Genomic DNA, 25,059 nt, shown 5'->3' on the forward strand with positions numbered 1-25,059 from the left:
GGGAACGGCTGGGGGAGCCTCTGGGGGGCTTGGGGGGCTCGAGGAGTGGTCAAGGCGGACACGGGGGGTTCTGCTGTGTGTGGGAGGGTCCCTGGGGGGTTCTGGTGGTCCCTGACCCCCCACTCCCCGTTGTCCCGAGGATGTCCCGGTGGTCCCTGACCCCCCTCCCCGTTATTGTTCCCCCCCCAGCCATGCCCCCCCGCGGGCCGCGGGAGCTGCCGCTGGCGCTGCTGGAGTTGGGCTGCGCGGGCCGCTTCGAGCTGCTCACGGGACCCCCGGGGACGGAGGAGACCCCCGAGCACCGCACCACGGTGAGTGACCCCCCCCCCCAAAACTGCCTGACCCCCCCAAAAACTGCCTGACCCCCCCTAAAAACTGCCTGACCCCTCCCCAGCCCCTCCCCATAGCGAGTGACCCCCTCCAAGCCCCCCACAGCGACCCCACCCCATAAAACTCCCCCAGACGCCCCTCCCGACCCCCCCAATGACTGAGCCCTCCAAAGCCCCCCAGCCTGCCCCCCCCTCTCATGGAGTGACACCCCCCCCTTTTGGGGACCCCCCCCCAGTCCCCGAGAGGGATCCTGGCCCCCCCTGACCCCCCCTGTGCCCCCCCAGCTGCCCCATGGACTCCCCCCCTTCGCCCCCTCCCTGGTGTCGGAGCTGGAGCAGCGATTTTTGGGGTCCCCCGAGTGGCTCCCCCTCCACCAGCATGAGCGGGCCAAGAGGTATGGGGGGGCTGGGGGGGCCCTAAAACCATGGGGAGGGGGCCCTAAAACCATAGGGGGGTGGTTGGGGGGGCTCTAATACAATGGGAGGGGGGCTGGGAAGGCCCTAAAACTCAGAGGGGTTGGGTGGAGCCTGAAAACTGTGGGGGATTTTGGGGTGGAGGGGGGCCTGAAACTTTGGGGGGCTTCTTAAAACCATTAGAGGGGTTTGAGGGCGGGGGGTCCTAAGATGAGGGTGGGCAGTGGGGCGGGTTTTAGGGTGTTCCAGGGCTGGGGGGGGAGGGTTTGGGGGCTCCCCAGTGAGTCTGGAGTGACCCTGGGAGGGGGTCTCTGACCCTTGGGGTGACCCTGGGGGTCCTTGGCTCTCGGGGTGACCCTGAAGGGGGGGTGTCTCTGACCTTTGGGTGACCCTGGGGGGCTCTCTGGGGTGACCCTGGGGGTCCTTGGCTCTCAGGGTGACCCTGGGGGGGTCTCTGACCCTTGGGGTGACCCTGTGGGTCCTTGGCTCTCGGGGTGACCCCGGAGGGGGTGTCTCTGACCTTTGGGGTGACCCTGGGGGTCCTTGGCTCTCAGGGTGACCGTGGGGGTGTCTCTGACCCTTGGGGTGACCCTGGGGGGCTCTCTGGGGTGACCCTGGGGGTCCTTGGCTCTCGGAGTGACCCTGGGGGGGTCTCTGACCCTCGGGGTGACCCTGTGGGTCCTTGGCTCTCGGGGTGACCCCGGAGGGGGTGTCTCTGACCTTTGGGGTGACCCTGGGGGTCCTTGGCTCTCTGGGTGACCTTGGGGGTGTCTCTGACCTTTGGGGTGACCCCGGGGGTCCCGTCCCCCCCTGTGCCCCCCCAGGACGTGGCAGAGGACCCCGGACCCCCAGGCACTGTTCTCTCTGGAGCCCACCCCGGTGGGGGGGGAGCTGCGGGCCGAGCGGGACCCCCGCACCGGCGCCCTCACGGGCTTCACCGAGGTGGGGGCCTGGGGGGAATAGAGGGGGGCGGGTTTGGGGGGGGCTGCAGGAGCAGGGGTGCTCACCCAGCCCCCCTCCCCGACCCCGGGACCCCCCCAGGAGCTGCTCCCCAACGTGGGGCTCTCGGCCTCCAACTCGGCGTCGCTGCGGCGGCCCCCCGGCCCCCCCGGCGAGGGGCTGAGGGGGGGGCTCTCCAGCTGCCCCTTCTGGCCAGGTATGGCCCCCCCACCCCCCCCAAACCCCACCAGGGACCCCCAACACCCCAGGACCCCCCCAAACCCCCCCTCTGTGCCCCTCAGGGGGGGAGGATGAGCCCACCCTGGAGCAGATGCAGACCCCCCAGGAGCAGGAGGAGGAGGACGTTGACTTTGAGAACGGTGTGAATTTCCCCCAAAATCTCCCTCTCAAAAGCTTGGGGTGCCCCCTCCCATCTCAAGGAGGCCCCCACCCCTTTTTGGGGTACCTCTCCCCCCCAATTTACCCCCTTTTCTCCTCCCCCAGACCTGCTGACGACCCCCCCCGGGATGAAACGGGGCGTGGAGTACAAACCCCAAGGTGAAGGGGGGTGGGGGGACCCCTGAAATTTGGGGTTCTCCCCGACTGGGGGGGGTCTCTCATCCTCTGAGGGGATAGTTTTGGCCTTGGGGGGGTTTGATTTGGGACAGGGGGGGTTGTTTTGCCCCTGGGGGGGGGGGGCAGGAACTGTAGGGGTCCATAGGGCAGAGACCCCTCCCCGATCTGGGGGTGCCCCCCTGACCCCCCCTCAGCCGCGGCGGGGGGACCCCTCTCCCTCTCCAGCCTCCTGGAGACCCTCGACACCTTCGAGCTGGGGGGGGACGAGCCCGGGGGGGGCCCCGAGGAGCCCAAGGGGGTCCCCCAAACCCCCCCCACGGAGGGGGGGCTCAGCCCCCCGCCCGCCCCGCGCCGCTCCGACAGCCTGGAGGAGCTGCTCAGCAAGGTGGGTGTCGGGGTGGGGAGGGTCTGGGGGGGTCCCTGTGCACCCCCTGCTCACACCAACCCCCCCCAGGAGGAGGCAGGACCCCCCCCCGAGCCCGCCGGGCCCCCCCCGGAGCCCCCCGAGGAGGTTTGGGCTGAGATGGTCGACACCAAATCCCCCGTGCAGGACTTTGAGAAGCTGCTGCCGGACCCCGCGCACAAGGTGGGGGGGACAGGGGGGCCTGGGGGGGATCCTGGGGGTACCTGGAGGGGTCCCGGGGAGGTTGAGGTGGGGTTTGGGTGTCCTGGAGGTCATTTGGGATGTGGGGAGGGGTTTGGGAGGGGGGACTGGAGGGATTTTGGGGGATTCTGAAGTTGGTTTTGGGGGGGGGGTGGGATGGCCCCGGGACTCAGCACAGGGAGACCTGGGGGGCATTGGAGGGGACTTTGGGGTGTCAGGGACCCCAGGAGGGGAAGGGGAGTTTGGAGAGGGGTCAGGGGAGGATTTGGGGTGACCCCTACCCCTATTTTGGGAGTTTGGAGAGGGGTCAGGGAGGATTTGGGGTGACCTGTACCCCCATTTTGGGAGTTTGGAGAGGGATTGGGGGGGGGTTAGGGTGACCCATACCCCCTTTTGGGGAGTTTGGAGAGGGGTCAGGGAGGATTTGGGGTGATCCCTATCCCCATTTTGTGAGTTTGGAGAGGAGTCAGGGAGGATTTGGGGTGATCTGTATCCCTATTTTAGGATTTTGGAGAGGGGTCAAGAAGGATTTGGGGTGACCCCTACCCCATTTTGTGCCCCCTCAGTGTTGTTGCCCCCAGACCCGTTCCAGCAGCTGCAGTGGGGACAGTCGGGGGCGGGGCAGGGTCTGGGGGTTCGGGGGTGCCCAGAGGGGGGTGTTGGGGTGCGGGTGGGTTTTGGGGTGACCTGTACCCCCCGGTTTCTCCCCTCCCCAGTGGCCCTTCAGCCCGGACCCCTTCCAGCAGCGGGCAGCCCTGTGCCTGGAGCGGGGGCAGTCGGTGCTCGTGGCCGCCCACACCTCGGCCGGCAAAACCGCCGTGGCCGAGTACGCCATCGCCCTGGCACGGCGCCACATGACACGGTGGGTCCCCAAACTGCACCCTGGGGGTCCCCAAAACCCATCCTGGGGGTCCCCAAAACCCACCCCCACGCACCTCAAATCGTGGTGGCCGAGTGTGCCATCGCCCTGGCACGGCAACGTGTGACCCTGGGGGACCCCAAAGCACATGGAGGTCCCCAAAACCCACCCTGGGGGTCCTCAAACCACACCCTGGGGTCCCCAAAACACATGGAGGTCCCCAAAACCCACCCTGGGGGTCCTCAAACCACACCCTGGGGTCCCCGAAACCCACCCTGGGGGTCCCCAAAACCCACCCCCATGCAGCTCAAACCACGGTGGCCGAGTACGCCATCGCCCTGGCACGGCGCCACATGACATGGTGGGTCCCCAAACCACATGGGAGTGCCCAAAAGCCACCCTGGGGGTCCCCAAACCACAGGGGGGTCCCCAAACTGCACCCTGGGGTCCCCGAAACCCACCCTGGGGGTCCCCAAAACCCACCCCCACGCACCTCAAATCGTGGTGGCTGAGTGTGCCATCGCCCTGGCACGGCACCGTGTGACCCTGGGGGACCCCAAACCACGTGGAGGTCCCCAAAACCCACCCTGGGGGTCCTCAAACCACACCCTGGGGGTCCCCAAACCACATGGGGGTCCCCACACCGCACCCTGGGGGTCCCCAGATCACACCCTCAGGGACCTCAAATGGTGGTGGCCGAATGCACATTGCCCTGGCACGGCAATGCGTGACCCTGGGGGTCCCCAAATTGCACCCTGGGGGTCCCCAGATCACATGGGGGTCCCCAAAACCCACCCTGGGGGTCCCCAAAACCCACCCCCCCGCACCTCAAACGGCAGTGGCCAAGTATACCATTGCCCTGGCACGGCAACATGTGACCCTGGGGGTCCCCAACCACACCCTGGGGGGGCCTTAAATGCTCTCTGGCTTGAACCCAACCTCCCCAGGACCCCCTAAAACCCACTGGGGGTCCCCAGAACTCTGTTTCCCCCCCCTCCCCCCATATTTGTCTTTTCTGCTCCTACTGAGGGGGCTCTCTGGGGTCCCATCCCTTGACTCCCCCCCGTGTCCTTCCCAGCTCCATCTCCACCTCCGGGGGGTCTGGGAGCTGTCCCAGGGGTCCCCCCCAAGCCCTGACCGCCCCCGTTTCCCCCCCCCCAGGTCCATCTACACGTCCCCCATCAAGGCCCTTTCCAACCAGAAGTTCCGGGATTTCCGGGAGACCTTCGGGGACGTGGGGCTGCTGACGGGGGACGTGCAGCTGCGCCCCGAGGCCGCCTGCCTGGTCATGACCACCGAGATCCTGCGGTGAGGGGCCGCTGGGGGGGCCTCGGGGGGGCTTGGTGGGGGGGCGTTGGGACCCCAAAATCCATCCCCGCTCACCCGTAGGTCGATGCTGTACAACGGCTCCGACGCCATCCGGGACCTGGAGTGGGTGATCTTTGATGAAGTGCACTATGTCAACGACGATGAGGTTTGGGGGGGTCTGGGGGGGTCTTAGGTGGGTTCTCACGGGGTTTGGGGGGCCCTCAGGGAGGTTTGGAGGGTCCTGATGGCGGGTTAGGGGGGCTGGGGGACATTTGGGAGACATCAGCCGGGACCTGGAGTGGGTGATCTTTGATGAAGTGCACTATGTCAACGACGATGAGGTTTGGGGAGTCTGGGGGGGCCTTAGGTGGGTTCTCACGGGGTTTGGGGGGCCCTCAGGGAGGTTTGGGGGGTTAGGGGGGCTCGGGGAGGTTTGGGGGACATCAGCCGGGACCTGGAGTGGGTCACCTGGTGCGTTGTGCCAGTGGCGAGGAGGGGGCAGTTTGGGGGTCCCCAAGAAGTTTAAAGGGGTCACTGGGGGTCTTGGGAGATCACCAAGGGGTCCTGGGGGGGAGTTTGGAGGGTCCCACAGAGGTTCTGGGAGTTTTGGGACCCCCCCCGACCCTCTCAGCAGGACCGATATGGGAGGACGTGCTGATTGTGGAGAATCTTGGAAGAACGGGGGTGTTTTGGGGAGCTCAGGGCTTTTGGGGAGGTTTTGGGGGGTCCCAGGAGGGTTTGGGGACCCCCCCTGACCCCCCCTGTGCTCCGCAGCGGGGGGTGGTGTGGGAGGAGGTGCTGATCCTGCTCCCCGAGCACGTGAAGCTGGTGCTGCTCAGTGCCACCGTCCCCAACGCCCTCGAGTTCGCCCAGTGGGTCGGGTACGGACCGGGGGGCGCGTCTGGGGGGGCCCTGCAGGGCTCTGGGGGGGCCGGGGGGTCTCTGAGAAGCACGTGGGGGGTCTTAGGGGGCTGGGGGGAGACCTGGGGGGGGGATGTGGAGGACATGGGGGGCTCAGAGGCGTGCTGGGGGTCCCTGGGGGGCCGGAGGGCTCTGGGGGTGGGGGGTAATGTTGTGGGGTGGGACAGGGGGACGTGGGGTGTGTGAGGGGAGTCCCTATGACCCCTGTCAGCCAGGTTTTACCCAATTCTGCTGCTTTTTGCCCCATTCCAGGTGCACAAAGCACCACTGTGTGCGGGTGCTCTCCACCCCGGGCTGGGGGGAGCACGGGGGGTTGGTGTGATCCCTCCATTGCCATTTTTGCCCAATTCTGGCTGTTTTCCCCCCGTTCCAGGTGCACAAAGCACCTCTGTGTGCGGGTGCTCTCCACCCCGGGCTGGGGGGAGCACAGGAGGCTGTGTGTGATCCCTCCATTGCCATTTTTGCCCAATTCTGGCTGTTTTCCCCCCGTTCCAGGCGCACCAAGCGCCGCTGTGTGCGGGTGCTCTCCACCCTGGGCCGGGGGGAGCATGGAGGGGTGTGTGTGATCCCTCCGTTGCCATTTTTGCCTAATTCTGGCTGTTTTCCCCCCGTTCCAGGTGCACAAAGCACCTCTGTGTGCGGGTGCTCTCCACCCCGGGCTGGGGGGAGCACGGGGGGTTGGTGTGATCCCTCCATTGCCATTCTTGCCCAATTCTGGCTGTTTTCCCCCCGTTCCAGGCGCACCAAGCGCCGCTGTGTGCGGGTTCTCTCCACCCCGCGGCGCCCGGTGCCGCTGGAGCATTTCCTGTTCACCGGGAACAGCTCCCGGACACGGCACCAGCTCTTCCCGCTGCTGGGCCCGGGGGGGGCCTTCAGCACCCAGGGGTGAGACCCCCACCTGCCCCTCACCTGCCCCATAGTTCACCTGCCCCATAGCTCACTTTTTACTTGCCCCATATCTCATCTCTTGCTTGCCCCATATCTCACCTCTCACCTGCCTCATATCTCACCTTTTACCTGCCCCACATCTCACCTCTCACTTGCCCCATATTTCATCTCTCACCTGCCCCATAGCTCACCTTTTACCTGCCCCATATCTCACCTTTTACCTGCCCCATAGTTCACCTCTTAACTGCCCCATATCTTACCTTTTACCTGCCCCATATCTCACCCCTTACCCGCCTCTCACCTGCCCCAGGTACTATGCAGCAGTGGAGGCCAAGAAGGAGCAGAGCAGCAAACACGCGCAGAGCTTCGGGGCGCGGCAGCCCACCATGGGGGGCTCTAATCCGGGACAGGTACGGGGGGGCTGGGGGCTGCTGAGGGTCCTGGGGGTCAGTTTGGGGGGTCCCGCTGACCCTGTGCTCCCCCCACACCTACCCAGGAGCGAGGGGTCTGCCTCTCCCTCCTGCTGACCCTACAGGGGCTTTGGGGGTCCTGGGGGGCAGTTTGGGGATCCCACTCACCCTGTGCTCCCCCCACACCTACCCAGGAGCGAGGGGTCTGGCTGTCCCTCCTGCTGACCCTGCAGGAGCTTTGGGGGTCCCAGGGGGGCAGTTTGGGGGTCCTGCTGACCCTGTGCTCCCCCCACACCTCCCCAGGAGCGAGGGGTCTGGCTGTCCCTGCTGGAGACCCTGCAGGGGCTTTGGGGGTCCCAGGGGGGCAGTTTGGGGGTCCTGCTGACCCTGTGCTCCCCCCACACCTCCCCAGGAGCGAGGGGTCTGGCTGTCCCTGCTGGAGACCCTGCGGGAGCGGGAGCTGCTGCCCGCGGTGACGTTCACCTTCTCGCGGGGCCGCTGCGAGGACCAGGCGGCCGCCCTGGGCTCCCTCGACCTGCTGAGCGGGGCCGAGCGCGGCAGCGTCCGGCAGTTCCTGACGCGCTGCCTGGCCCGGCTGCGGGGCTCCGACCGCCGCCTGCCTCAGGTGAGGCTTTGGGGGCCTCCCGGGGGCTGTGATGTGGGTGCAGGGGTCCCACGGGGCCAGGAACACCCCGTGTCCCCCTTCTTTGTCAGGTGTTGCAGCTGTCGGAGCTGCTGCAGCGCGGGATCGGGGTGCACCACGGCGGGGTCCTGCCCCTGCTCAAGGAGGTCGTGGAGATGCTCTTCAGCCAAGGGCTGGTCAAGGTGCGTGGGGCAGGCGTGGGGCCGTGGGTGAGGTGCTGCATCCCCATGTGGGGAATGGGGTCCTACCCTGCTGTGGCACTGCCCCATGGCGGTACCTCCAGCCCCGCACCTGCTCCAGGTGCTGTTTGCCACCGAGACCTTCGCCATGGGGGTGAACATGCCGGCGCGAACCGTCGTCTTCGATTCCATCCGCAAACACGACGGGAACAACTTCCGCGATCTCCTGCCCGGTGCGGGGCCGGGGGGCGGCTGTGGGGTCACCGGGGATGGCCGTGGGGCACCTGTGGGGCAGCATTTGGGGCCTCGGTGACATCTCTGTTGGGTTCCACCAGAGTGTTCCTGTAAATGAGGTCTGCGGGGCAGCTGTCGGGGTCTGAGTGCCATGTCTTGAATGTCCCCATGGGGTTATACGTGCAACGTGGGTGTTGTGGGGCGGCTGTCGGTCACTGTGGGGCAGGTGGGGAACACGATTGAAAAAACAGTAGGAAATGTGACCAGGATACGTCAGGTGAAAGTGTTGGGAGACGAGTGGAAAAACAGCAGGAAACGCAATTGAAAACCAGTGGGAAACGAGAGGGGAAAATGGTATGAAATGTGAGGGGAAAAATGGTGGGAAACGTGAGGAGAAAATGGCGGGAAACGTCAGGGAAAGTGGCAGGAAATGTGAGGAGGAGAAAAATGGCGGGGAACGTGAGGGGAAAATGGCAGGAAACGTGAGGGAAAAATGGCGGGAAATATGAGAGGAAAAGGGCGGGAAATGTGAGGGAGAAATGGCGGGAAATGTGAGGGGGAAATAGCAGGAAATGTGAGGGGAAAATAATGGGAAACGAGAGGGGAAAATGGTGGGAAATGTGAGGGGAAATGGCGGGGAACGTGAGGGGAAATGGCGGGGAACGTGAGGGGAAATGGCGGGGAACGTGAGGGGAAAATGGCAGGGAACGTGAGGGGAAAACGGCGGGAAATGTGAGGGGAAAATGGCGGGAGCGGCGTTGCCGTGGGGCAGGGCCGTGATTGACCGTGGGTCCGTGTCCCCCCAGGCGAGTACACGCAGATGTCGGGGCGTGCTGGGCGCCGGGGGCTGGACGCCACAGGCACCGTCATCATCCTCTGCAAGGGGCCCGTGCCCGACCTGCCCGACCTGCACCGCATGATGCTGGTGGGTCACGCGTGTTCACACGTGTCTCTCCTTGCTTTCCCCCCGCGCACACGTGACACCCCCGTGTGTGTCCCCAGGGCCGCCCGTCCCCTCTGCAGTCGCGGTTCCGCCTGACGTACCCCATGATCCTGCTGCTGCTCCGCGCCCCCGCCCTGCGCCCGCACGACCTGATGCGCCGCAGCTTCGCCGAGTTCCCGCTGCGCCGCGACGCCACGGTGAGGGACACCGGGGGACACGGGGGGGACATGTGGGGGTGAGGGAGACCAGGGGGACACGGGGGGACACACGCTGTGGGGGGACATGGGGACACACCGGGGGGACACGGTGGGGACACGCGGGGTGGGGGGACACAGGGACACACCGGGGGGACATGGGGGGTGTGGGGACATGGGGACACACCAGAGGGATGCAGGGGGGGACATGTGGAGTGGGGGGACACAGGGACACATTGGGGGGACACGGTGGGGACACGAGCGGTGGGGGGACACGGGGACGCACCGGGGGGACATGGGGGGCACATGCGGGGTGGAGGGACACGGGGACACGCCATGGTGAGGGGCACCGGGGGGATGTGGGGAAGACACGCGGGGTGGGGGGGGACACAAGGACATGCCATGGTGAGGGGCACTGGGGGGACATGGGGGGGCACATGGGGTGGGGGGACACGGGGACACACCGGGGGGACATGGTGGGGACACATGGGGTGGGGGGCACAGAGGGAGCGTGATGGGGTCATGCGGTGCGGGGGGACATGGGGACGCGCTGGGGGGACACGGGGACACGTCGTGGTGAGGGGCACTGGGGGAACACAGTGGGGACACGTGGGGTGGGGGACACAAGGACACACCACGGTGAGGGACACCGGGGGGACGTGGATGGGACACGCGGGATGGGGGGACACGGGGACACAGGGGGGACATGGGGGGACACACGGGGTGGGGGGACATGAGGACACGCCACAGTGAGGGGCACCGGGGGGACACGGAGAGGACATGCGGGGTGGGGGGACACAGGGACACACGAGGGGGACGTGGTGGGGACACACGGGGTGGGGGGACGTGGGGACATGCCACGGTGAGGGGCACTGGGGGGACATGGGGTGGACACGAGCAGTGGGGAGACAGGGGGACACACCGGGGGAACATGGTGGGGACATGTGGGGTGGGGGGACACGGGGACACAGCACGGTGAGGGGCACCGGGGGGACACGGGGGGGGACACGCGGGGTGGGGGGACATGGGGGCACTCTGGGGGGACATGGGGGGACACAGGGACACGCTGAAGGGATGTGGTGGGGACACACGGGGTGTGGGGACACGGGGGGGACGTGAGGGGGACACGCGGGGTGGGGGGACACGGGGACACACGAGGGGGGACACACGGGGTGGGGGGACACAGGGACACCCCAGGACTGGCTGCACCTCAGCAGGGGGAGTGGGGTAAGCTGGGAATGTCCCAGTAAGGAGTGGGGGGACACTGGGGGACACAGGCACACCCTGCCGGGGGGTCTGGGGGGCTCTGGGGACACGAGGGCAGCCCAGCGTGGAGACTCGGGGGTACTGGGGACAGCCCTGTGAGGGGACACTGGGGACACCCCCTGTTAGGGGTTAGGGGACACTGGGGACACCCCCCATTGGGGATTAGGGGACACTGGGGTCACCCCCCATTAGGGATTAGGGGACACGGGGGTCACCCCACATTAGGGGTTAGGGGACACTGGGGACACCCCCCATTAAGGGTTAGGGGACACTGGGGACACCCCCCATTTGGGGATTAGGGGATACTGGGGACACCCCTTATTAGGGGTTAGGGGACACTGAGGACATCTCCCGTTAGGGATTAGGGGACACTGGGGACACCCCCTATTAGGGGTTAGGGGACACTGGGGACACCCCTCATTGGGGATTAGGGGACACTGGGGACACTGCAGCAATGACTGGGTGACACTGGGGACATGGAGGCACCCCAGTGTAGGGGCTGGGAGACACTGGGACAGCCCAGCATGGACACTGGGACACCCCAGTAAGGACTGGGGGGGGCACTGGGGCACCCCAATACGGGCACTGGAGAGCACTGGGATGCCCCAGTAAGGTCACTGGGACACACTGGGTGCCCCCCCAACACCACGTCCCATCCCCCAGGCACAGACTCGTCGCGTGGCCGCCCTTCAGGAGGCTCTGGCGGCTCTGGGGGACCCCGAGGGGACCCCGGGGGACATGGGGGACCTGCCCCAGTACCACCGAGCCGTGGTGGGGCTGCGCCGCGCCCGGGGGGTGCTCCAGGTGGGTACGGGGGGGGACACCCCTTCTGGGGGTCCTGGGGGGGCAGGAGGGGGGGATTTGGGGAGGGGACACCCCTTCTGGGGGTCCGGGGGGGGGGCAGGAAGGGGGGATTTGGGGAGGGGACACCCCTTCTGGGGTCCGGGGGGGGCAGGAGGGGGGGATTTGGGGAGGGGACACCCCTTCTGGGGGTCCGGGGGGGGCAGGAGGGGGGGATTTGGGGAGGGGACACCCCTTCTGGGGGTCCGGGGGGGGCAGGAGGGGGGGATTTGGGGAGGGGGACACCCCTTCTGGGGGTCCGGGGGGGGCAGGAGGGGGGGATTTGGGGAGGGGACACCCCTTCTGGGGGTCCGGGGGGGCAGGAGGGGGGGATTTGGGGAGGGGACACCCCTTCTGGGGGTCCGGGGGGGGGCAGGAGGGGGGGATTTGGGGAGGGGACACCCCTTCTGGGGGTCCTGGGGGGGCGGGAATGGGGGATTTGGGGAGGGTCTGGGCCTATGGGGGAGCCTGTGGGGTCCAGGGGACATGGGGAGGGTCCCGGGGGATTCTGAGGGGACCCATTTGGGGGGTCTTGGGAAGACTGGGGGAGGTCCTAGGATGCGTTTGGGGTGGGGTGGGGGCACTGGGGGGGCCCTGAGGACCCTTTTTGGGGGTCCTGGGGGTGCTGTGGGGTGCTGACGGGGTCTGGGGTCCCCAGCGGTGCCTGGCACAGGCCGGGGGGCAGCGGGTGCTGGCACCGGGCCGGGTGGTGGTGGTCTGCACCCCGAGACACCGCAACGCGCTGGGGCTCATCCTGCAGGTACCCCAAAACCCCCCAAAAACCCCTTTAACCCTCCCCAACTCCCCCCAAACACCACAACGCACTGGGGCTCGTCCTGCAGGTACCCCAAAACCCCAAACACCCCCCTCAACCCTCCCCAACTCCCCCCCCAAACACCACAACGCACTGGGGCTCGTCCTGCAGGTACCCCAAAACCCCAAACATCCCCCTTAACCCTCCCCAACTCCCCCCCAAACACCACAACACTCTGGGGCTCGTCCTGCAGGTACCCCAAAACCCCCCCAAAGCCCCTTTAACTCTCCCCAACCCCCCCAAACACCACAACACCCTGGGGCTCATCCTGCAGGTACCCCAAAACCACACAAACACCCCTTTAACCCTCCACAGCCCCCCCAAACACCACAACATGCTGGGGCTCGTCCTGCAGGTACCCCAAAACCCCCCCAAAACCCCTTTAACCCTCCACAACTCCCCCCCAAACACCACAATGCGCTGGGGCTCATCCTGCAGGTACCCCAAAACCCCCCCAAAACCCCTTTAACCCTCCCCAACCCCCCCAAACACCACAATATGCTGGGGCTCATACTGCAGGTACCCCAAAACCCCAAACATCCCCCTTAACCCTCCCCAACTCCCCCCCCAAACACCACAACACTCTGGGGCTCGTCCTGCAGGTACCCCAAAACCCCACAAACACCCCCCTCAACTCTCCACAACCCTCCCAACCCCCCCCCAAACACCAGAACACGCTGGGGCTCATCCTGCAGATACCCCAATACCCCAAAAACACCCCTTTAACCCTCCCCAACCCCCCCAAACACCACAACATGCTGGGGCTCGTCCTGCAGGTACCCCAAAACCCCAAAAACACCCCTTTAACCCTCCACAACCCCCCCAAACACCACAATGCCCTGGGGCTCATCCTGCAGGTACCCCAAGACCCCACAAACACCCCCAAACCCTCACAGACCCCCCCAAACCTATCAACCCTCCCCCCCAACCCCACAAACACCCCCAAACCCTCACAGCCCCCCCCAATCTACCAACCCTCCCTCAAACCTTCTTCCAACCCTTAAAATCCCCCCCAAATCCCTCCAACACCCCGAATCACCCACGAAAGAAAAAAGTACCCCCCTAAACCCCCCCTGGGTCCCCCCCAAACTCTTCTCCGAGCCCCTAAAACCCCGAGTAACCTCCCACCACCCCCCTGAATCCTCCCAAACAACCCCCAAACCCCCTCAATCCCCCTCCTCTAACCCCCCCCAACGTGGGGGTCCCCCCCCAGGTGAGCTCCGGGAGCTCCGGCCGCACCTTCGCGACGCTGGTGCTGAGCGAGAAGCCCCCCGAGAACGGGGGGGCCCCCCCAGAGCCCCCCCTGGACGTGCCCTACCCCGAGGACCTGCTGCTCACCCGCCTCTTCCTGCCTGAGGGTCTGCACCCCAAAAAAAGGGGGGGGCACCCCCATGTCTGGGACCACCCCCCTCGAGGGATTTGGGAGGGTCACGAGGGGCTTTAGGGAGTCTCTGGGGATTTTGGGGGGGGTCTGTGGACACCTGAGTCCCTTCTTGGGGGGATCTGGGGGTCCGTGTGAGGGGTTTGGGGGGGTCTCTGGGGATTTTGAGGGGGTCTGTGGACACCTGAGTTCCTCCTGGGGAGGGTCTGGGGGGGCCGTGTAAGGGATTTGGGGGGGTCTCTGGAGATTTTGGGGGGTCCGTGGACACCTGAGTCCCTTCTGGGGGGGTCTGGGGGGTCGTGTGAGGGATTTGGGGAGGTCTCTGAGGGATTTGGGAGGGTCTCTGAGGGGTTTGGGGAGGTCTCTGAGGGATTTGGGGGGGTCTCTGAGGGGTTTGGGGGGGTCTCTGAGGGGTTTGGGGGGGTCTGCAGATTCCCTGGTCCCTTTTTAGGGGTTCCCTGGAGATCTGGGGATTACCGGCTCCGTTCCGGGTGGGTTTGGGGGTCCCCCCAGGGATTTTGAGGGCGATCTCTGAACACTTGGGAGGTCCTGGATGCCTGGGGGGTGTCTCTGGGGTTTTGGGTCCCTCCCCCAAGACGTTTTGGGGTCCCCCCAGGCCCCCCCGGGCACGTGTTGGAGCAGCTGCGCCCCGAGGACATCGTGGGGGTCACGGCCAAGACCCTGCGGGTGAACCCCGAGACGCTGCTGCAGGAGCTGCGCCCCCAGAGGGGACCCCGGCCCCGGTACGGGGGTCCCTGGGGGGCTTGGGGGGTCCCTGGGGAATTTGGGGTCCCTGGGGGGCTTGGGGGGTCCCTGGGGGGTTTGGGGGGTCCCTGGGGGCTTTGGGGGTCCCTGGGGGGTCCCTGGGGAATTTGGGGGTCCCTGGGGGGCTTGGGGGGTCCCTGGGGGGTTTGGGGTTCCCTGGGGGGAAACTGGGGGTCCTGAGGGGGAAATCAGGGCTCCATGGAGGGGAATTTGGGTCCCTGGGTGGATTTTGGGGTTCCCAAAGGCACATCAGGGAGTCTGACGGTGCTTTTTTGGGGGGGGGGGTCCCCCTGATTTTGAGGGTTCTGAAAAAGGGGGAGGTCTTCATAATTTTGGGGTATTTTGGGGCAGTCCCCCTGATTTTGAGGGTTCTGAAGAAGGGGGAGGTCTTCATAATTTTGGGGTGTTTTGGGGGTTTCTTTGGATTGTGGGGTTTCAGGGGGCGATTCCTTCCCTGTTTAGGGATCCTCTGAGGGGGGGGGTGACCAGGTTTTTGGGGGGTTCTCCCCCGTTTTAGGGTCCTTGGGGAGGTCCCTGTGGATATCGGGGTCCTGGGGAGGGGTTCTCCCCCCTCCTGGGGTCCCAGGGGGTCTCCCCTGTGCTGTGGGACCACCCTGAGCCCCCTTCCCCCCCCCCCCCCCCCAGGTCACCCCCCCTCGGGGCAGGGGTGGGGTCGGCGGTGCAGGAGCTGGCCCAGCTGGCGGGGGGGGCCCCCAAAGACGGGGGGCTGCCCTTGCTGGAGGCTCTGGGGGTGCCCCCGGGCCGGGACCCCGAGGCGGTGGCGGCGGCGGCCGAGCTGCGGGCGCTGGGGGGGTCCCTGCGCTCCTTCCGCTGCGTCCACAGCCCCCGCTTCCCTCAGCAGGTACGAGGGGGGGGCTGAGGGGGGGCCCTGAGGGGTTTGGGGGACCCCCCTGACCCTCCTGCCGTGCCCCCCCAGTACGCCCAGTTCGCCGCGCGGCAGGAGCTGCTGGAGCAGCTGGAGGAGCTCCAGTTCCAGCTCTCGGACCAGTCGCTGCTGCTGCTGCCCGAGTACCACCAGCGCCTCGAGGTGGGGACCCCCGGCACCCCCCTGTACCCCCAACCCCCCCCAAGATCCCCCTTCTACCTCCAACCTCCCCCCGGGACCCCCCTTGTACCCCCAACCCCCCCGGGACTTCCCTTGTACCCCTAAAGCTCCCCGGGACCACCCTGACACCCCCTGTCCCTGTGCCAGGTGCTGATGGAGCTGGGGTACATTTTGGGGTCCCCCTGACCCCCCTGTGCCCCCCCAGGTGCTGACGGAGCTGGGGTACATTTTGGGGTCCCCCTGACCCCCTTAACCCCTGTTACCCCCCCCCCAAGGTGCTGACAGAGCTGGGGTACATTTTGGGGACCCCTCACCCCCCTAACCCCCCCTGCTTCCCCCCCCAGGTGCTGACAGAGCTGGGGTACATTTTGGGGTCCCTCTAACCCCCATAACTCCTGTTTTCCCCCCCCCCAGGTGCTGACAGAGCTGGGGTACATTTTGGGGTCCCCCTGACCCCCCTAACCCCCCTGTTCTCCCCCCAGGTGCTGACGGAGCTGGGGTACATTTTAGGGTCCCCCTGACCCCCCTAACCCCCCTGTTCTCCCCCCCAGGTGCTGACGGAGCTGGGGTACATCTCGGGGGGGGCGGTGGCCCTGGGGGGCCGCGTGGCCGCCCTGCTGAGCACGGAGCAGCTCGTGCTGACGGAGCTGCTGCTCGGCAACGTCCTGGCGCCGCTGCGGCCCGAGGAGAGCGTGGCCCTGCTGTCCTGCCTCGTCACCCCTGGGCGCGGGGACCCCCTGCCCGAGGGCCTCCCCGCACCCCTCACACAGGTACCACCAGTGTTGGGGAGCCCGGAGGGATTGGGGACCCCCTGCCCGAGGGTCTCCCCGTGCCCCTCACACAGGTACCCCCGGCCCTGGGGAGCCCCGAGGGATTGGGGACCCCCAGTGCCCCTCACACAGGTACCCCCGGCCCTGGGGAGCCCTGAGGGATTGGGGACCCCCAGTGCCCCTCACACAGGTACCCCCAGCCCTGGGGGACCCCGAGGGATTGGGGACCCCCTGCCCGAGGGTCTCCCCGTGCCCCTCACACAGGTACCCCCAGTATTGGGGAGCCCCGAGGGATTGGGGTCCCTGGGGCTGCGTGGAGGAGCACTCTGGGTGTGAGGGTCCATGGGGTGGTGCCTCCGGGGTGAGGGGCCCCCCCGTGTATCTGTCGGGTGGTGGGGGGCAGGATCCAGGCTGGAGTGAGGGGTCCCTGACCCGGGGGTCCCTCCCCGTGTCCCCCCCCAGGCCCTGGAGCGGCTCCGGGGCGTCGCCGCCCGCGTGGGGCGGCTGGAGCAGGAGCACGGCCTCGGGCCCGGCCCCGACGACTTCGTGGCCCAGTTCGGCTTCAGCCTCGTGCAGGTGGTCTACGAGTGGGCCCGTGGCATGGTGAGACCCCCAGGGACCCCCCCGAGACCCCGAGACTCCCACAAACCCCCGCTATCCCCCCCCAGCCCTTCGCAGACATCGCCCGGCTGGCACCGGTGCAGGAGGGGACGGTGGTCCCTGGTGGTCCCTGGTGGTCCTTGGTGGTCCCTGGTGATCCCTCCTGATCCCTGGTGGTCCCTGAGCCCCCTGTCCCCCTGTGTCTCCCCCAGCCCTTTGAGGACATCGCCCGGCTGGCGCCGGTGCAGGAGGGGACGGTGGTCCCTTGTGGTCCCCGGTGGTCCCTCATGATCCCTGGTGGTCCTTGGTGGTCCCTCATGATCCCTGGTGGTCCCTGAGCCCCCTGTCCCCCCCGTGTCTCCTCCAGCCCTTCGCAACATCGCCCGGCTGGCGCCGGTGCAGAAGGGGACGGTGGTCCCTCATGATCCCTGGTGGTCCCTGGTGATCCCCGGTGGTCCCTGGTGATCCCTCATGATCCCTGGTGGTCCCTGAGCCCCCTGTCCCCCCGTGTCTCCTCCAGCCCTTCACGGACATCGCCCGGCTGGCGCTGGTGCAGGAGGGGACGGTGGTCCCTGGGGGTCCCTGGTGGTCTCTGGTGATCCCTGGTGGTCCCCGGTGGTCCCTCGTGATCCCTGGTGGTCCCTGAGCCCCCTGTCCCCCCGTGTCTCCCGCAGCCCTTCGCGGACATCGCCCGGCTGGCACCGGTGCAGGAGGGGACGGTGGTGCGGGCGATCCAGCGGCTGGAGGAGCTGCTGCGGGAGCTGCGCCAGGCCGGGCGCGTCGTGGGGGACCCGGCGCTGGCCACCAAGATGGAGGCGGCGGCTGCCATGATCAAACGGGACATCGTGTTCGCCGCCAGCCTGTACACGCAATAAAGGGGGCAGGGACCCCCCCCCGGCTTGAAATGGTTCAGTCCAACGTCCCCGTTGGCTCTACGTGGTTTTGTCCAACCCCAACAACCCCCCTGTTATCTCACGTGGTTCAGTCCCACCCCTCGTTATCTCACATGGTTCAGTCCAACCCCCCCCCCCGTTATCTCACGTGGTTTAGCCCATTCACCCCCTCCCCGGTTAAACCCGTTCCCCCCCCCCCGCTGTTGTCCCCATTCATTCCAGGCCTCCCCCATTGCCCACATGGTTCAGTCCATCCCCCCCTGCCTTCCCCCCCCCCCATTGGCTCCAAATGGTTCAGTCCCCACCGCGGTGCCTCCCGGTATGGTGGCGCAGTGACGTCATCACGGCGCGCCCGGGGCCGTCCCGGAGCCCCCCCCATCCATGAGCCGCCGCCGCCGCCTCGGGGGCACCGACATCGCCCTCGGGGCCAAACGGCGCCGCCCGGAGCTGCCCGGGCAGGGCCCGCGCCCCGACGGTACCGCGGGGGGTCTCCGGGGGCGGGTCTCGGGGGGAACCGGGGAGAGCCGGAGGGTCCCGGGGGTGTCCCGGTGGTCCTGAGGCTCTGGGGGGGTCTCGGGGGTGTTCCGGTGGGTCCCGGGGCTCTGGGGGGGTCCTGGGGGTCCGTGGGGGTTCCGGAGGGCCCCGGGGGTGTCCCGGTGGTCCCGAAGCTCTGGGGGGGTCCTGGGGGTCCGTGGGGGTTCCGGAGGGCCCCGGGGGTGTCCTGGTGGTCCCGAGGCTCCGGAGGGGGGTCCCGGTGGGTCCCGGGACTCCAGGGGGGTCCGTGGGGGGTCCGGAGGGTCCCGGGGATGTCCCGGTGGTCCCGGGGCTCTGGGGGGGTCCTGAGGGTGTTCCGGTGGTCCCGAGACTCCAGGGGGGTCCGTGGGGGGTCCCGAGGGTCCCGGGGATGTCCCGGTGGTCTCGGGGCTCTGGAGGGTCTCTGGGGGTGTCCCGGGGGTCCGGGGCGTCCTGGTGGGTTCCTGTGGAGGTCCTGGAGGTTCGTGGTGTGTCCCATCTCTCTTGTGGGTGTCCCCGGTGTACTCCGGGGGTCTCACTCCCCCCACACACCCCCCAGGCAGCCCCGGGGCCGTGGAGGCCGCTCCGGGGTGTCCCTGGGGGTGTCCCTGGGGGTGTCCCCGGTGTACCCCGGGGGTCTCACCCCCCCCAGCGCCCCCCAGGCAGCCCCGGGGCCGTGGAGGCCGCTCTGGGGGGGTGTGTCCGGTGTACCCGGGGGGTCTCACCCCCCCCACACGCCCCCCAGGCAGCCCCGGGGCCGTGGAGGCCGCCCTGGCCGCCGTGTCCTCGCTGTTCCCGCGGGGGCTCTTCGGGGACTCGCTGCCCCCGCTGGTGCTGCGGCACCAACTCTACGACGTGGTGCGGGACCGCACGGCCGTGGATCGGCACCTGGTGAGCCCCGGGGGGGTCTGGGGACCACCCTGAGCCCCCCCCGGACCCTCCCCAACCCCGTGTGACCCCCCCTTTCAGAACCGCCTGCGGGACGAGGGGCAGGTCCGGCTGCTCCACCTGGGGCTGGGCCCGGGCCCCGACGCGCTGGGAGTGGTGAGGACGGAGCTGTACCGGGACAAGGTGCGCGGGGAGGGGGGTTTATGGAGGCTTGGGGGGGATCTCATTGACCCTCCTGACCCCCCCCTGCGCCCCCCCAGGCCCTGCAGGCCGTGGCTGGGACCCCCCGGGAGGGGCTGGTGCGGCGCTTCCTGGACGAGGTGGTGGCGGCGACGCCGGAGCTGAGCTACGACAGCGGCGCGATGGAGCGGCGGGGGTTTGGGGACCGGGACGTCACGTACGGAGGGGGGGCTCTAAGGGAGGTGGGAGACACCCTGGGGTGGGATTGGGGTCCCCCAAGGTGGGGCTGGGGGACTGCAGACCCTGTTTCCCCCTCCCCGGGTTAGATTTGAGGTCTTCTAAAGGATGGGCGGGGGGGCTGCAGACACCTCTCGGGGTGGGATTTTGGGGGTTCCCTGGGATTCCCTGAGGTGGATTTGGGTTTCTTGGGGGGGGGACGACTGGGGACTCCTTGAGGTGGGATTGGGATCCTTTCTGGAGTCTGTTCTGTGTTGGGTTTGAGGGCCCTCAGGGGGGGCTGTGGGGGCCGTACAGAGCATGTTGGGGGGTCCTTCCCCCCCCAGACGCTTCCCCCTGTGCCCCCCCAGGCAGTTGGTGGTCTCAGGGGTGCTGATGTGACCCCCCCTGTGCCCCCCCAGGCAGTTGGTTTCTCGGGGGAGCTGATGTGACCCCCCCAGGCAGTTGGTGGTCTCGGGGGTGCTGATGTGACCCCCCTGTGCCCCCCCAGGCAGTTGGTGGTCTCGGGGGTGCTGATGTGACCCCCCCTGTGCCCCCCCAGGCAGTTGGTGGTCTCGGGGGTGCTCACGGTCCGCGACGCCGGCAGTTGGTGGTTGGCAGTGCCGGGGGTCGGGCGCTTCGTGCGGGCCCTGCTGAGGGGTGAGTGGGACCCCCTTGGCCTCCCCTGAGCCCCCCTCACGCTGGTTGGGGGGTCCCTGGGGGTCTCTGCCCCCCCCATAACCCCCCCCGTGCCCCCCAGGCCGCCGGGCCGTGCTGTCCGTGGTTCGTCGCTCGCGGCACCGGGAGGTTCCGCTGCGGGAGCTGCAGAGGGCGAAGCCCCCCCCGGGCGCCCGCCTGGGGGTCCCCTTCCTGCTGCACGACCTGCTGGGGGCACAGGAGCTGCTCAGGTACCCACCCCTGGCCCGGGGGGGACTCCTTGGGGACACCTCAGGGACCCCTGGGTGGCCCCTGACCCCCCTGTGACCCCTGACCCCCCTGTGACCCCTGGCCCGGGGGTGACTCCTTGGGACACCTCAGGGACCCCCTGACCCCTGGGTGACCCCTGACCCCCCTGTGACCCCTGACCCGGGGGGGACTCCTTGGGGACACCTCAGGGACCCCCTGACCCCTGGGTGACCCCTGACCTCCCTGTGGCCCCTGACCCGGGGGTGACTCCTTGGGGACACCTCAGGGACCCCTGAGAGACCCCCTGACCCCCCTGTGACCCCTGACCCGGGGGTGACTCCTTGGGGACCCCTCAGGGACCCCTGGGTGACCCCTGACCCCCCTGTGACCCCTGACCCAGGGGGGACTCCTTGGGGACCCCTCAGGGACCCCTGGGTGACCCCTGACCCCCCTGTGACCCCTGACCCAGGGGTGACTCCTTGGGGACCCCTCAGGGACCCCTGGGTGACCCCTGACCCCCCTGTGACTCCTTGGGGACACCTCAGGGACCCCTGAGGGACCCCCTGACCCCTGGGTGACCCCTGAACCCCTGTGACCCCTGACCGGGGGGTGACTCCTTGGAGACCCCTCAGGGACCCCTGAGGGACCCCCTGGGTGACCCCTGACCCCCCTGTGACCCCCGTGACCCCTGACCCCCTGTAACACCCCCGTGCCCACCCGCAGTGTCCCCACCCCCGCGGGTCCCCTCCTGCGATTGGCCGAGCCCTGACCGGACCCTTCCCAGGATGCACCGGGGCGACCGAAGGGGCGTGACCCTCATTCAGCCACGCCCATTTTCTGGGAGAGGGGATGTGGCCACAACAGCCCCCGCCCCTTCAAACAGCACCGTTGTGGGTGTGACCCTGCCTTAGCCCCGCCCCCCCGCGGGCGGGGGGAGTCTCCCCGGTTTGGGTGGGAGCAACGGAAGTGCAATAAAGCAATAAAAGCGATAAACCCAGTAAAATATAGTTATTTTTACTGATGGAGTTTGTGTGTGGACCCTACACGTGGTGTTGCCCTTTTAAGACCAGGCTCCGCTCCCTGACAAAAGTGCAGCAAAACCAATAAAAACAATAAATTATTTTTTTGACTTACATTAAAATATTAAATAATAGGCAATAATAATAATTAGACTAATAAAAAAATTAAAGAATTATAAATTCAATAGTTAAATTATTAGGTTAATTTATTCACTCTAAATTTATTTTAATTTTATTTAAATGTTTAGTTTATTATTTACTATTTATTAATAAATCATTAAAACGGATATATTTTTTGCGGACCCCACACGCGCGCCGTTACCCTTTTAAGAGTAAAAACCACCCGGCCCCGTTGCCGTTTTAAGGGCGGGCCCCGCCCTCGCGGCGGTCACGTGCCCCGCGACACGGGTTTGCCGGTGACACTTCCGGGTTCTCTTAAAGGGGCCGCGATGCTCCGGGCGCTGCTGCCGCCGCTGCTGCTCGCGGTGGGGGCCGCGGGGCGCTGGCAGCCGACCCCCGACACGGTACCGGGGGGGGGGGGGACATGGGGGGTACCCACTGATCCCACCCTGACCCCACACCGATCCCCGACACGGTACCGGGGGGAAGGGGACCCCCTGACCCCGCCCTGCCCCCCCCGCTGACCCCACACCGACCCCCGACACGGTACCGGGAGGGGGGGACATGGGGGGTACCCACTGACCCCACCCTGACCCCCCCGGCACTCGGACCCCCCCCGGGGCGTAAAAGCCCCTCCCGGGGACCCCACAGGGCTTTCGGTGATGCTCCCCCCCCCGCACACCCCCACTGTCCCCCCAGGCCCCCCCAATGTTCCCCCGCAGCCCCATACCCCCCCCAAGGACCCCTCAGCCCCATAACCCCCCTAGGACCCCTCCCAGCCCCATAACCCCCCCCCAAGGCCCCCCCATTATTGCCCCTCTATGTCCCCCCCAATGTTCCCCCCCAGCCCCATAATCCCCCCAAGGACCCTCCCAGCCCAATAACCCCCCCCCCAAAGCTTCCCCCCTTATTACCCCTCTAGGTCCCCCCAGTGTTTCCTCCTCAGCCCCATAAACCCCCTAAGGACCCCTCCTAGCCCCACAACCCCCCCAAAGTCCCCCTAGCCCCATAACCCCCCTAAAGACCCCCCGCAGCCTCATAACCCCCCCCCCCCAAAGCTCCCCCCATTACTACCCCTCTAGGACCCCCCCAATGTCCCCCCCCAGCCCCATAACCTCCCCCAAGGCCTCTCCATTATTGCCCCTCTAGGTCCCCCCCAATGTTCCCTCCCAGCCCCATAACCCCCCCAAAGACCCCCCGCAGCCCCATAACCCCCCCCCCCCAAAGCTCCCCCCATTATTGCCCCTCTCTTCCACCCTGTCACTTCCCCCCCCCCGACCCCCCCCGTCACCCCGGGACCCCTCCCCGACCCCAAAAGCCCCCGATAACCCCCTCATCCCCCCCCCCCCAGGTGCGGCCGCGGGTGGTGCGGGAGCAGGTGCTGTGGGTGAGCGGGGAGGGGCGCGGGGGGGTCCACACCTTCCGCGTGCCCCTGGTGGTCGCCACCCCCGGGGGGGCCCTGCTCGCCTGTGCCGAGGGCAGGAAACAATCGGCGGGGGACGTGGGGGCCAAAGTCATCGCCTGCCGCCGCTCCCCCGACGGAGGTGGGGGGCATGGGGGGGTCCTGGGGGGGTCCTGGAGGGGATCTGAGAGGGATTTGTGGGGTCTGGGAGGTTTTTGGGAAGGTCGGGGGGGGGGGCTGAAGGTCCCTGAGGGGTTTCTGGGGGATATTGGGGAGGTCTAGGGGGGTCCTGGGGGGACCCTCACGGGGGCTGGGGGGATCCTGGGGGTCCCTGAGTGGTCTCTGGGGCGATCTCTGGGGGGGTTTGGGAGGTTTTTGGGGAGGGCTGGGGGGAGCTCTGAGGGGTCTCTCAGAGAGATTGGGGGGTGGATTTGGGGGTCTCTGGGTGTGTGGGGGGGGCTGTCCCTGTGTGACCCTGGGGGTGTGTGAGGGGGGGTCTCTGCCCGTGTGTGTCCCCCCCTCTTCCCCAGGAGCCACGTGGGGCCCCACGGAGGTGGCGGCCGACGACGGCTGGGGGGGGGACGGGCTGAATTTGGGGGCCCTGCTGAGCGTGGGCCCCGAGGTGCTGCTGCTCTTCGCCCGCTGCGCCCACCCCCCCCAGCCCTGCGGGCCCCCCACCACCCTCCTGCTGCGCAGCCGAGACGGGGGCCGCTCCTGGGGGCCCCCCCAGAACCTCTCGGGGGTCGTGGGGGGGGAGGTTTTCGCCCCCGGGCCCGGCAGCGGCATCCAGGTAACGGGGGGGGGGGGCTGGGGGGAGGGGAATTGGGGGGGGTCGGGGGGTCGGGGGGGGGGGCTGGGGAGGGGAATTGGGGGTGTCAGGGGGTCGGGGGGGGGGGCTGGGGAGGGGAATTGGGGGTGTCAGGGGGTCCCGGGTGGGCAGCAGCATCCAGGTACGGGGGGGGGGGGAGGGGAATTGGGGGTGTCGGGGGGTCCCGGGTGGGCAGCGGCATCCAGGTAATGAAAGGGGGGGGCTGGGGAGGGGAATTGGGGGTGTCGGGGGGTCCCGGGAATCCAGGGATGGGGGAACCCTCATATTTGGGGGGCCCCGGGAACTGGGGGTGTCGGGGGGTCCCGGGTGGGCAGCGGCATCCAGGTAACCGGGGGGGGGGCTGGGGGAGGGAATTAGGGGTGTCGGGGTGTCCCGGGGGGTCTCACCCCCCTGTTTGTGTCCCTGTCCCCCCCCCAGAAGCAGAGCCCCCCCTTCCGGGGCCGGCTGGTGTTCTGCGGGCACGGTACCCTGGAGCGGGACGGGGTCTCGCTGCTGCTCAGCGACGACGGGGGGGTCTCGTGGCGCAGGGGGGGGGTCCTGCCCGCCATCCCCTTCGGGGCCCCCCGGCACCCCCGGGACTTCACCCCCGACGAGTGCCAGGTCAGGGGAGGGGCTGCGATGGAGGGGGGGGGGTTCCGGGGGTGGGGGGAGTCTGGGAATTGGGGTTTTGGGTGCAAGGGGGGGGTCCTGGGGGCGGGGGGAGTCTGGGAATTGGGATTTTGGGAGCGGGGGCGGGTCTGGGGGGGGGTCCTGGGGATGAGGGGAGTCTGGGAACTGGGGTTTTGGGGGCAATGAGGGTCTCCTGGGGGCTTCCTGGGGGACCCAGAAGTCCAGGGAATGGGGGGACTCTGGGAATTGGGGGGGCTCCTGGGGGACCCGGGAATCCAGGGATGGGGGGACTTTGGGAATTGGGGGGGCTCCTGGGGGCTCTTGGGTGGCTTCTGGGGGCCCTGGGAGTCCAGGGATGGGGAGACTCTGGGAATTGTTGGGATTGGGGGCAATGGGGGTCTCTTGGGGGACCCGGGAGTCCAGGGATGGGGGGACCCTCATATTTGGAGGGTCCCAGGAGTCCAGGGATGGGGGAACCCTCATATTTAGGGTTCCCAGCTGCCTTATGTGTCGGGGGGTCCGTGTTGTGCTCAGCTATTGG

The 25,059-nt window shown here is 67.7% G+C and overlaps 3 protein-coding genes across 3 annotated transcripts; all 3 read left to right on the forward strand.

The window, feature by feature from the left end:
- Positions 1-189: 189 nt before the first annotated feature.
- Positions 190-17,865, forward strand: SKIV2L (Ski2 like RNA helicase; the record flags this gene model as incomplete). Its single annotated transcript, XM_032677265.1, has 29 exons — positions 190-311; positions 615-724; positions 1,568-1,685; positions 1,785-1,899; positions 1,985-2,062; positions 2,187-2,240; positions 2,453-2,643; positions 2,713-2,844; positions 3,579-3,724; positions 4,883-5,029; positions 5,111-5,195; positions 5,804-5,910; positions 6,689-6,835; positions 7,149-7,248; positions 7,661-7,873; positions 7,963-8,073; positions 8,192-8,303; positions 9,111-9,229; positions 9,307-9,444; positions 11,371-11,511; positions 12,206-12,307; positions 13,575-13,719; positions 14,359-14,485; positions 15,153-15,369; positions 15,445-15,555; positions 16,125-16,421; positions 16,554-16,677; positions 16,765-16,946; positions 17,618-17,865. Coding segments are annotated over 29 exons (3,992 nt in total), but the record flags the coding sequence as incomplete, so codon positions are not given.
- A 266-nt stretch (positions 17,866-18,131) lies between these two features.
- STK19 (serine/threonine kinase 19) lies at positions 18,132-21,542 on the forward strand. The gene is made up of 7 exons (XM_032677267.1): positions 18,132-18,311; positions 19,095-19,240; positions 19,319-19,420; positions 19,498-19,634; positions 20,196-20,293; positions 20,394-20,541; positions 21,263-21,542. The coding sequence occupies exons 1-7, from the start codon at positions 18,218-18,220 to the stop codon at positions 21,306-21,308; spliced, it is 771 nt and encodes a 256-aa protein (XP_032533158.1). The 5' UTR covers positions 18,132-18,217; the 3' UTR covers positions 21,309-21,542.
- A 465-nt stretch (positions 21,543-22,007) lies between these two features.
- Positions 22,008-24,509, forward strand: NEU1 (neuraminidase 1; the record flags this gene model as incomplete). Its single annotated transcript, XM_032677266.1, has 4 exons — positions 22,008-22,082; positions 23,030-23,222; positions 23,611-23,870; positions 24,327-24,509. Coding segments are annotated over exons 1-4 (711 nt in total), but the record flags the coding sequence as incomplete, so codon positions are not given.
- Between the last annotated feature and the right edge of the window lie 550 nt (positions 24,510-25,059).

This window comes from Chiroxiphia lanceolata, unplaced genomic scaffold (assembly GCF_009829145.1).
Source record: "Chiroxiphia lanceolata isolate bChiLan1 unplaced genomic scaffold, bChiLan1.pri scaffold_103_arrow_ctg1, whole genome shotgun sequence".
In the NCBI taxonomy this organism is placed as follows: domain Eukaryota; kingdom Metazoa; phylum Chordata; class Aves; order Passeriformes; family Pipridae; genus Chiroxiphia; species Chiroxiphia lanceolata.

Coding starts and splice junctions, on each gene's coding strand:
- STK19 (XM_032677267.1), top strand. CDS start 18,218: ATGAGCCGCCGCCGCCGCCTCGGGGGCACCGACATCGCCCTCGGGGCC. Junction 19,241..19,318: donor CGGCCGTGGATCGGCACCTG/GTGAGCCCCGGG, acceptor CCCCCCTTTCAG/AACCGCCTGCGGGACGAGGG. Junction 19,635..20,195: donor TTTGGGGACCGGGACGTCAC/GTACGGAGGGGG, acceptor GTGCCCCCCCAG/GCAGTTGGTGGTCTCGGGGG.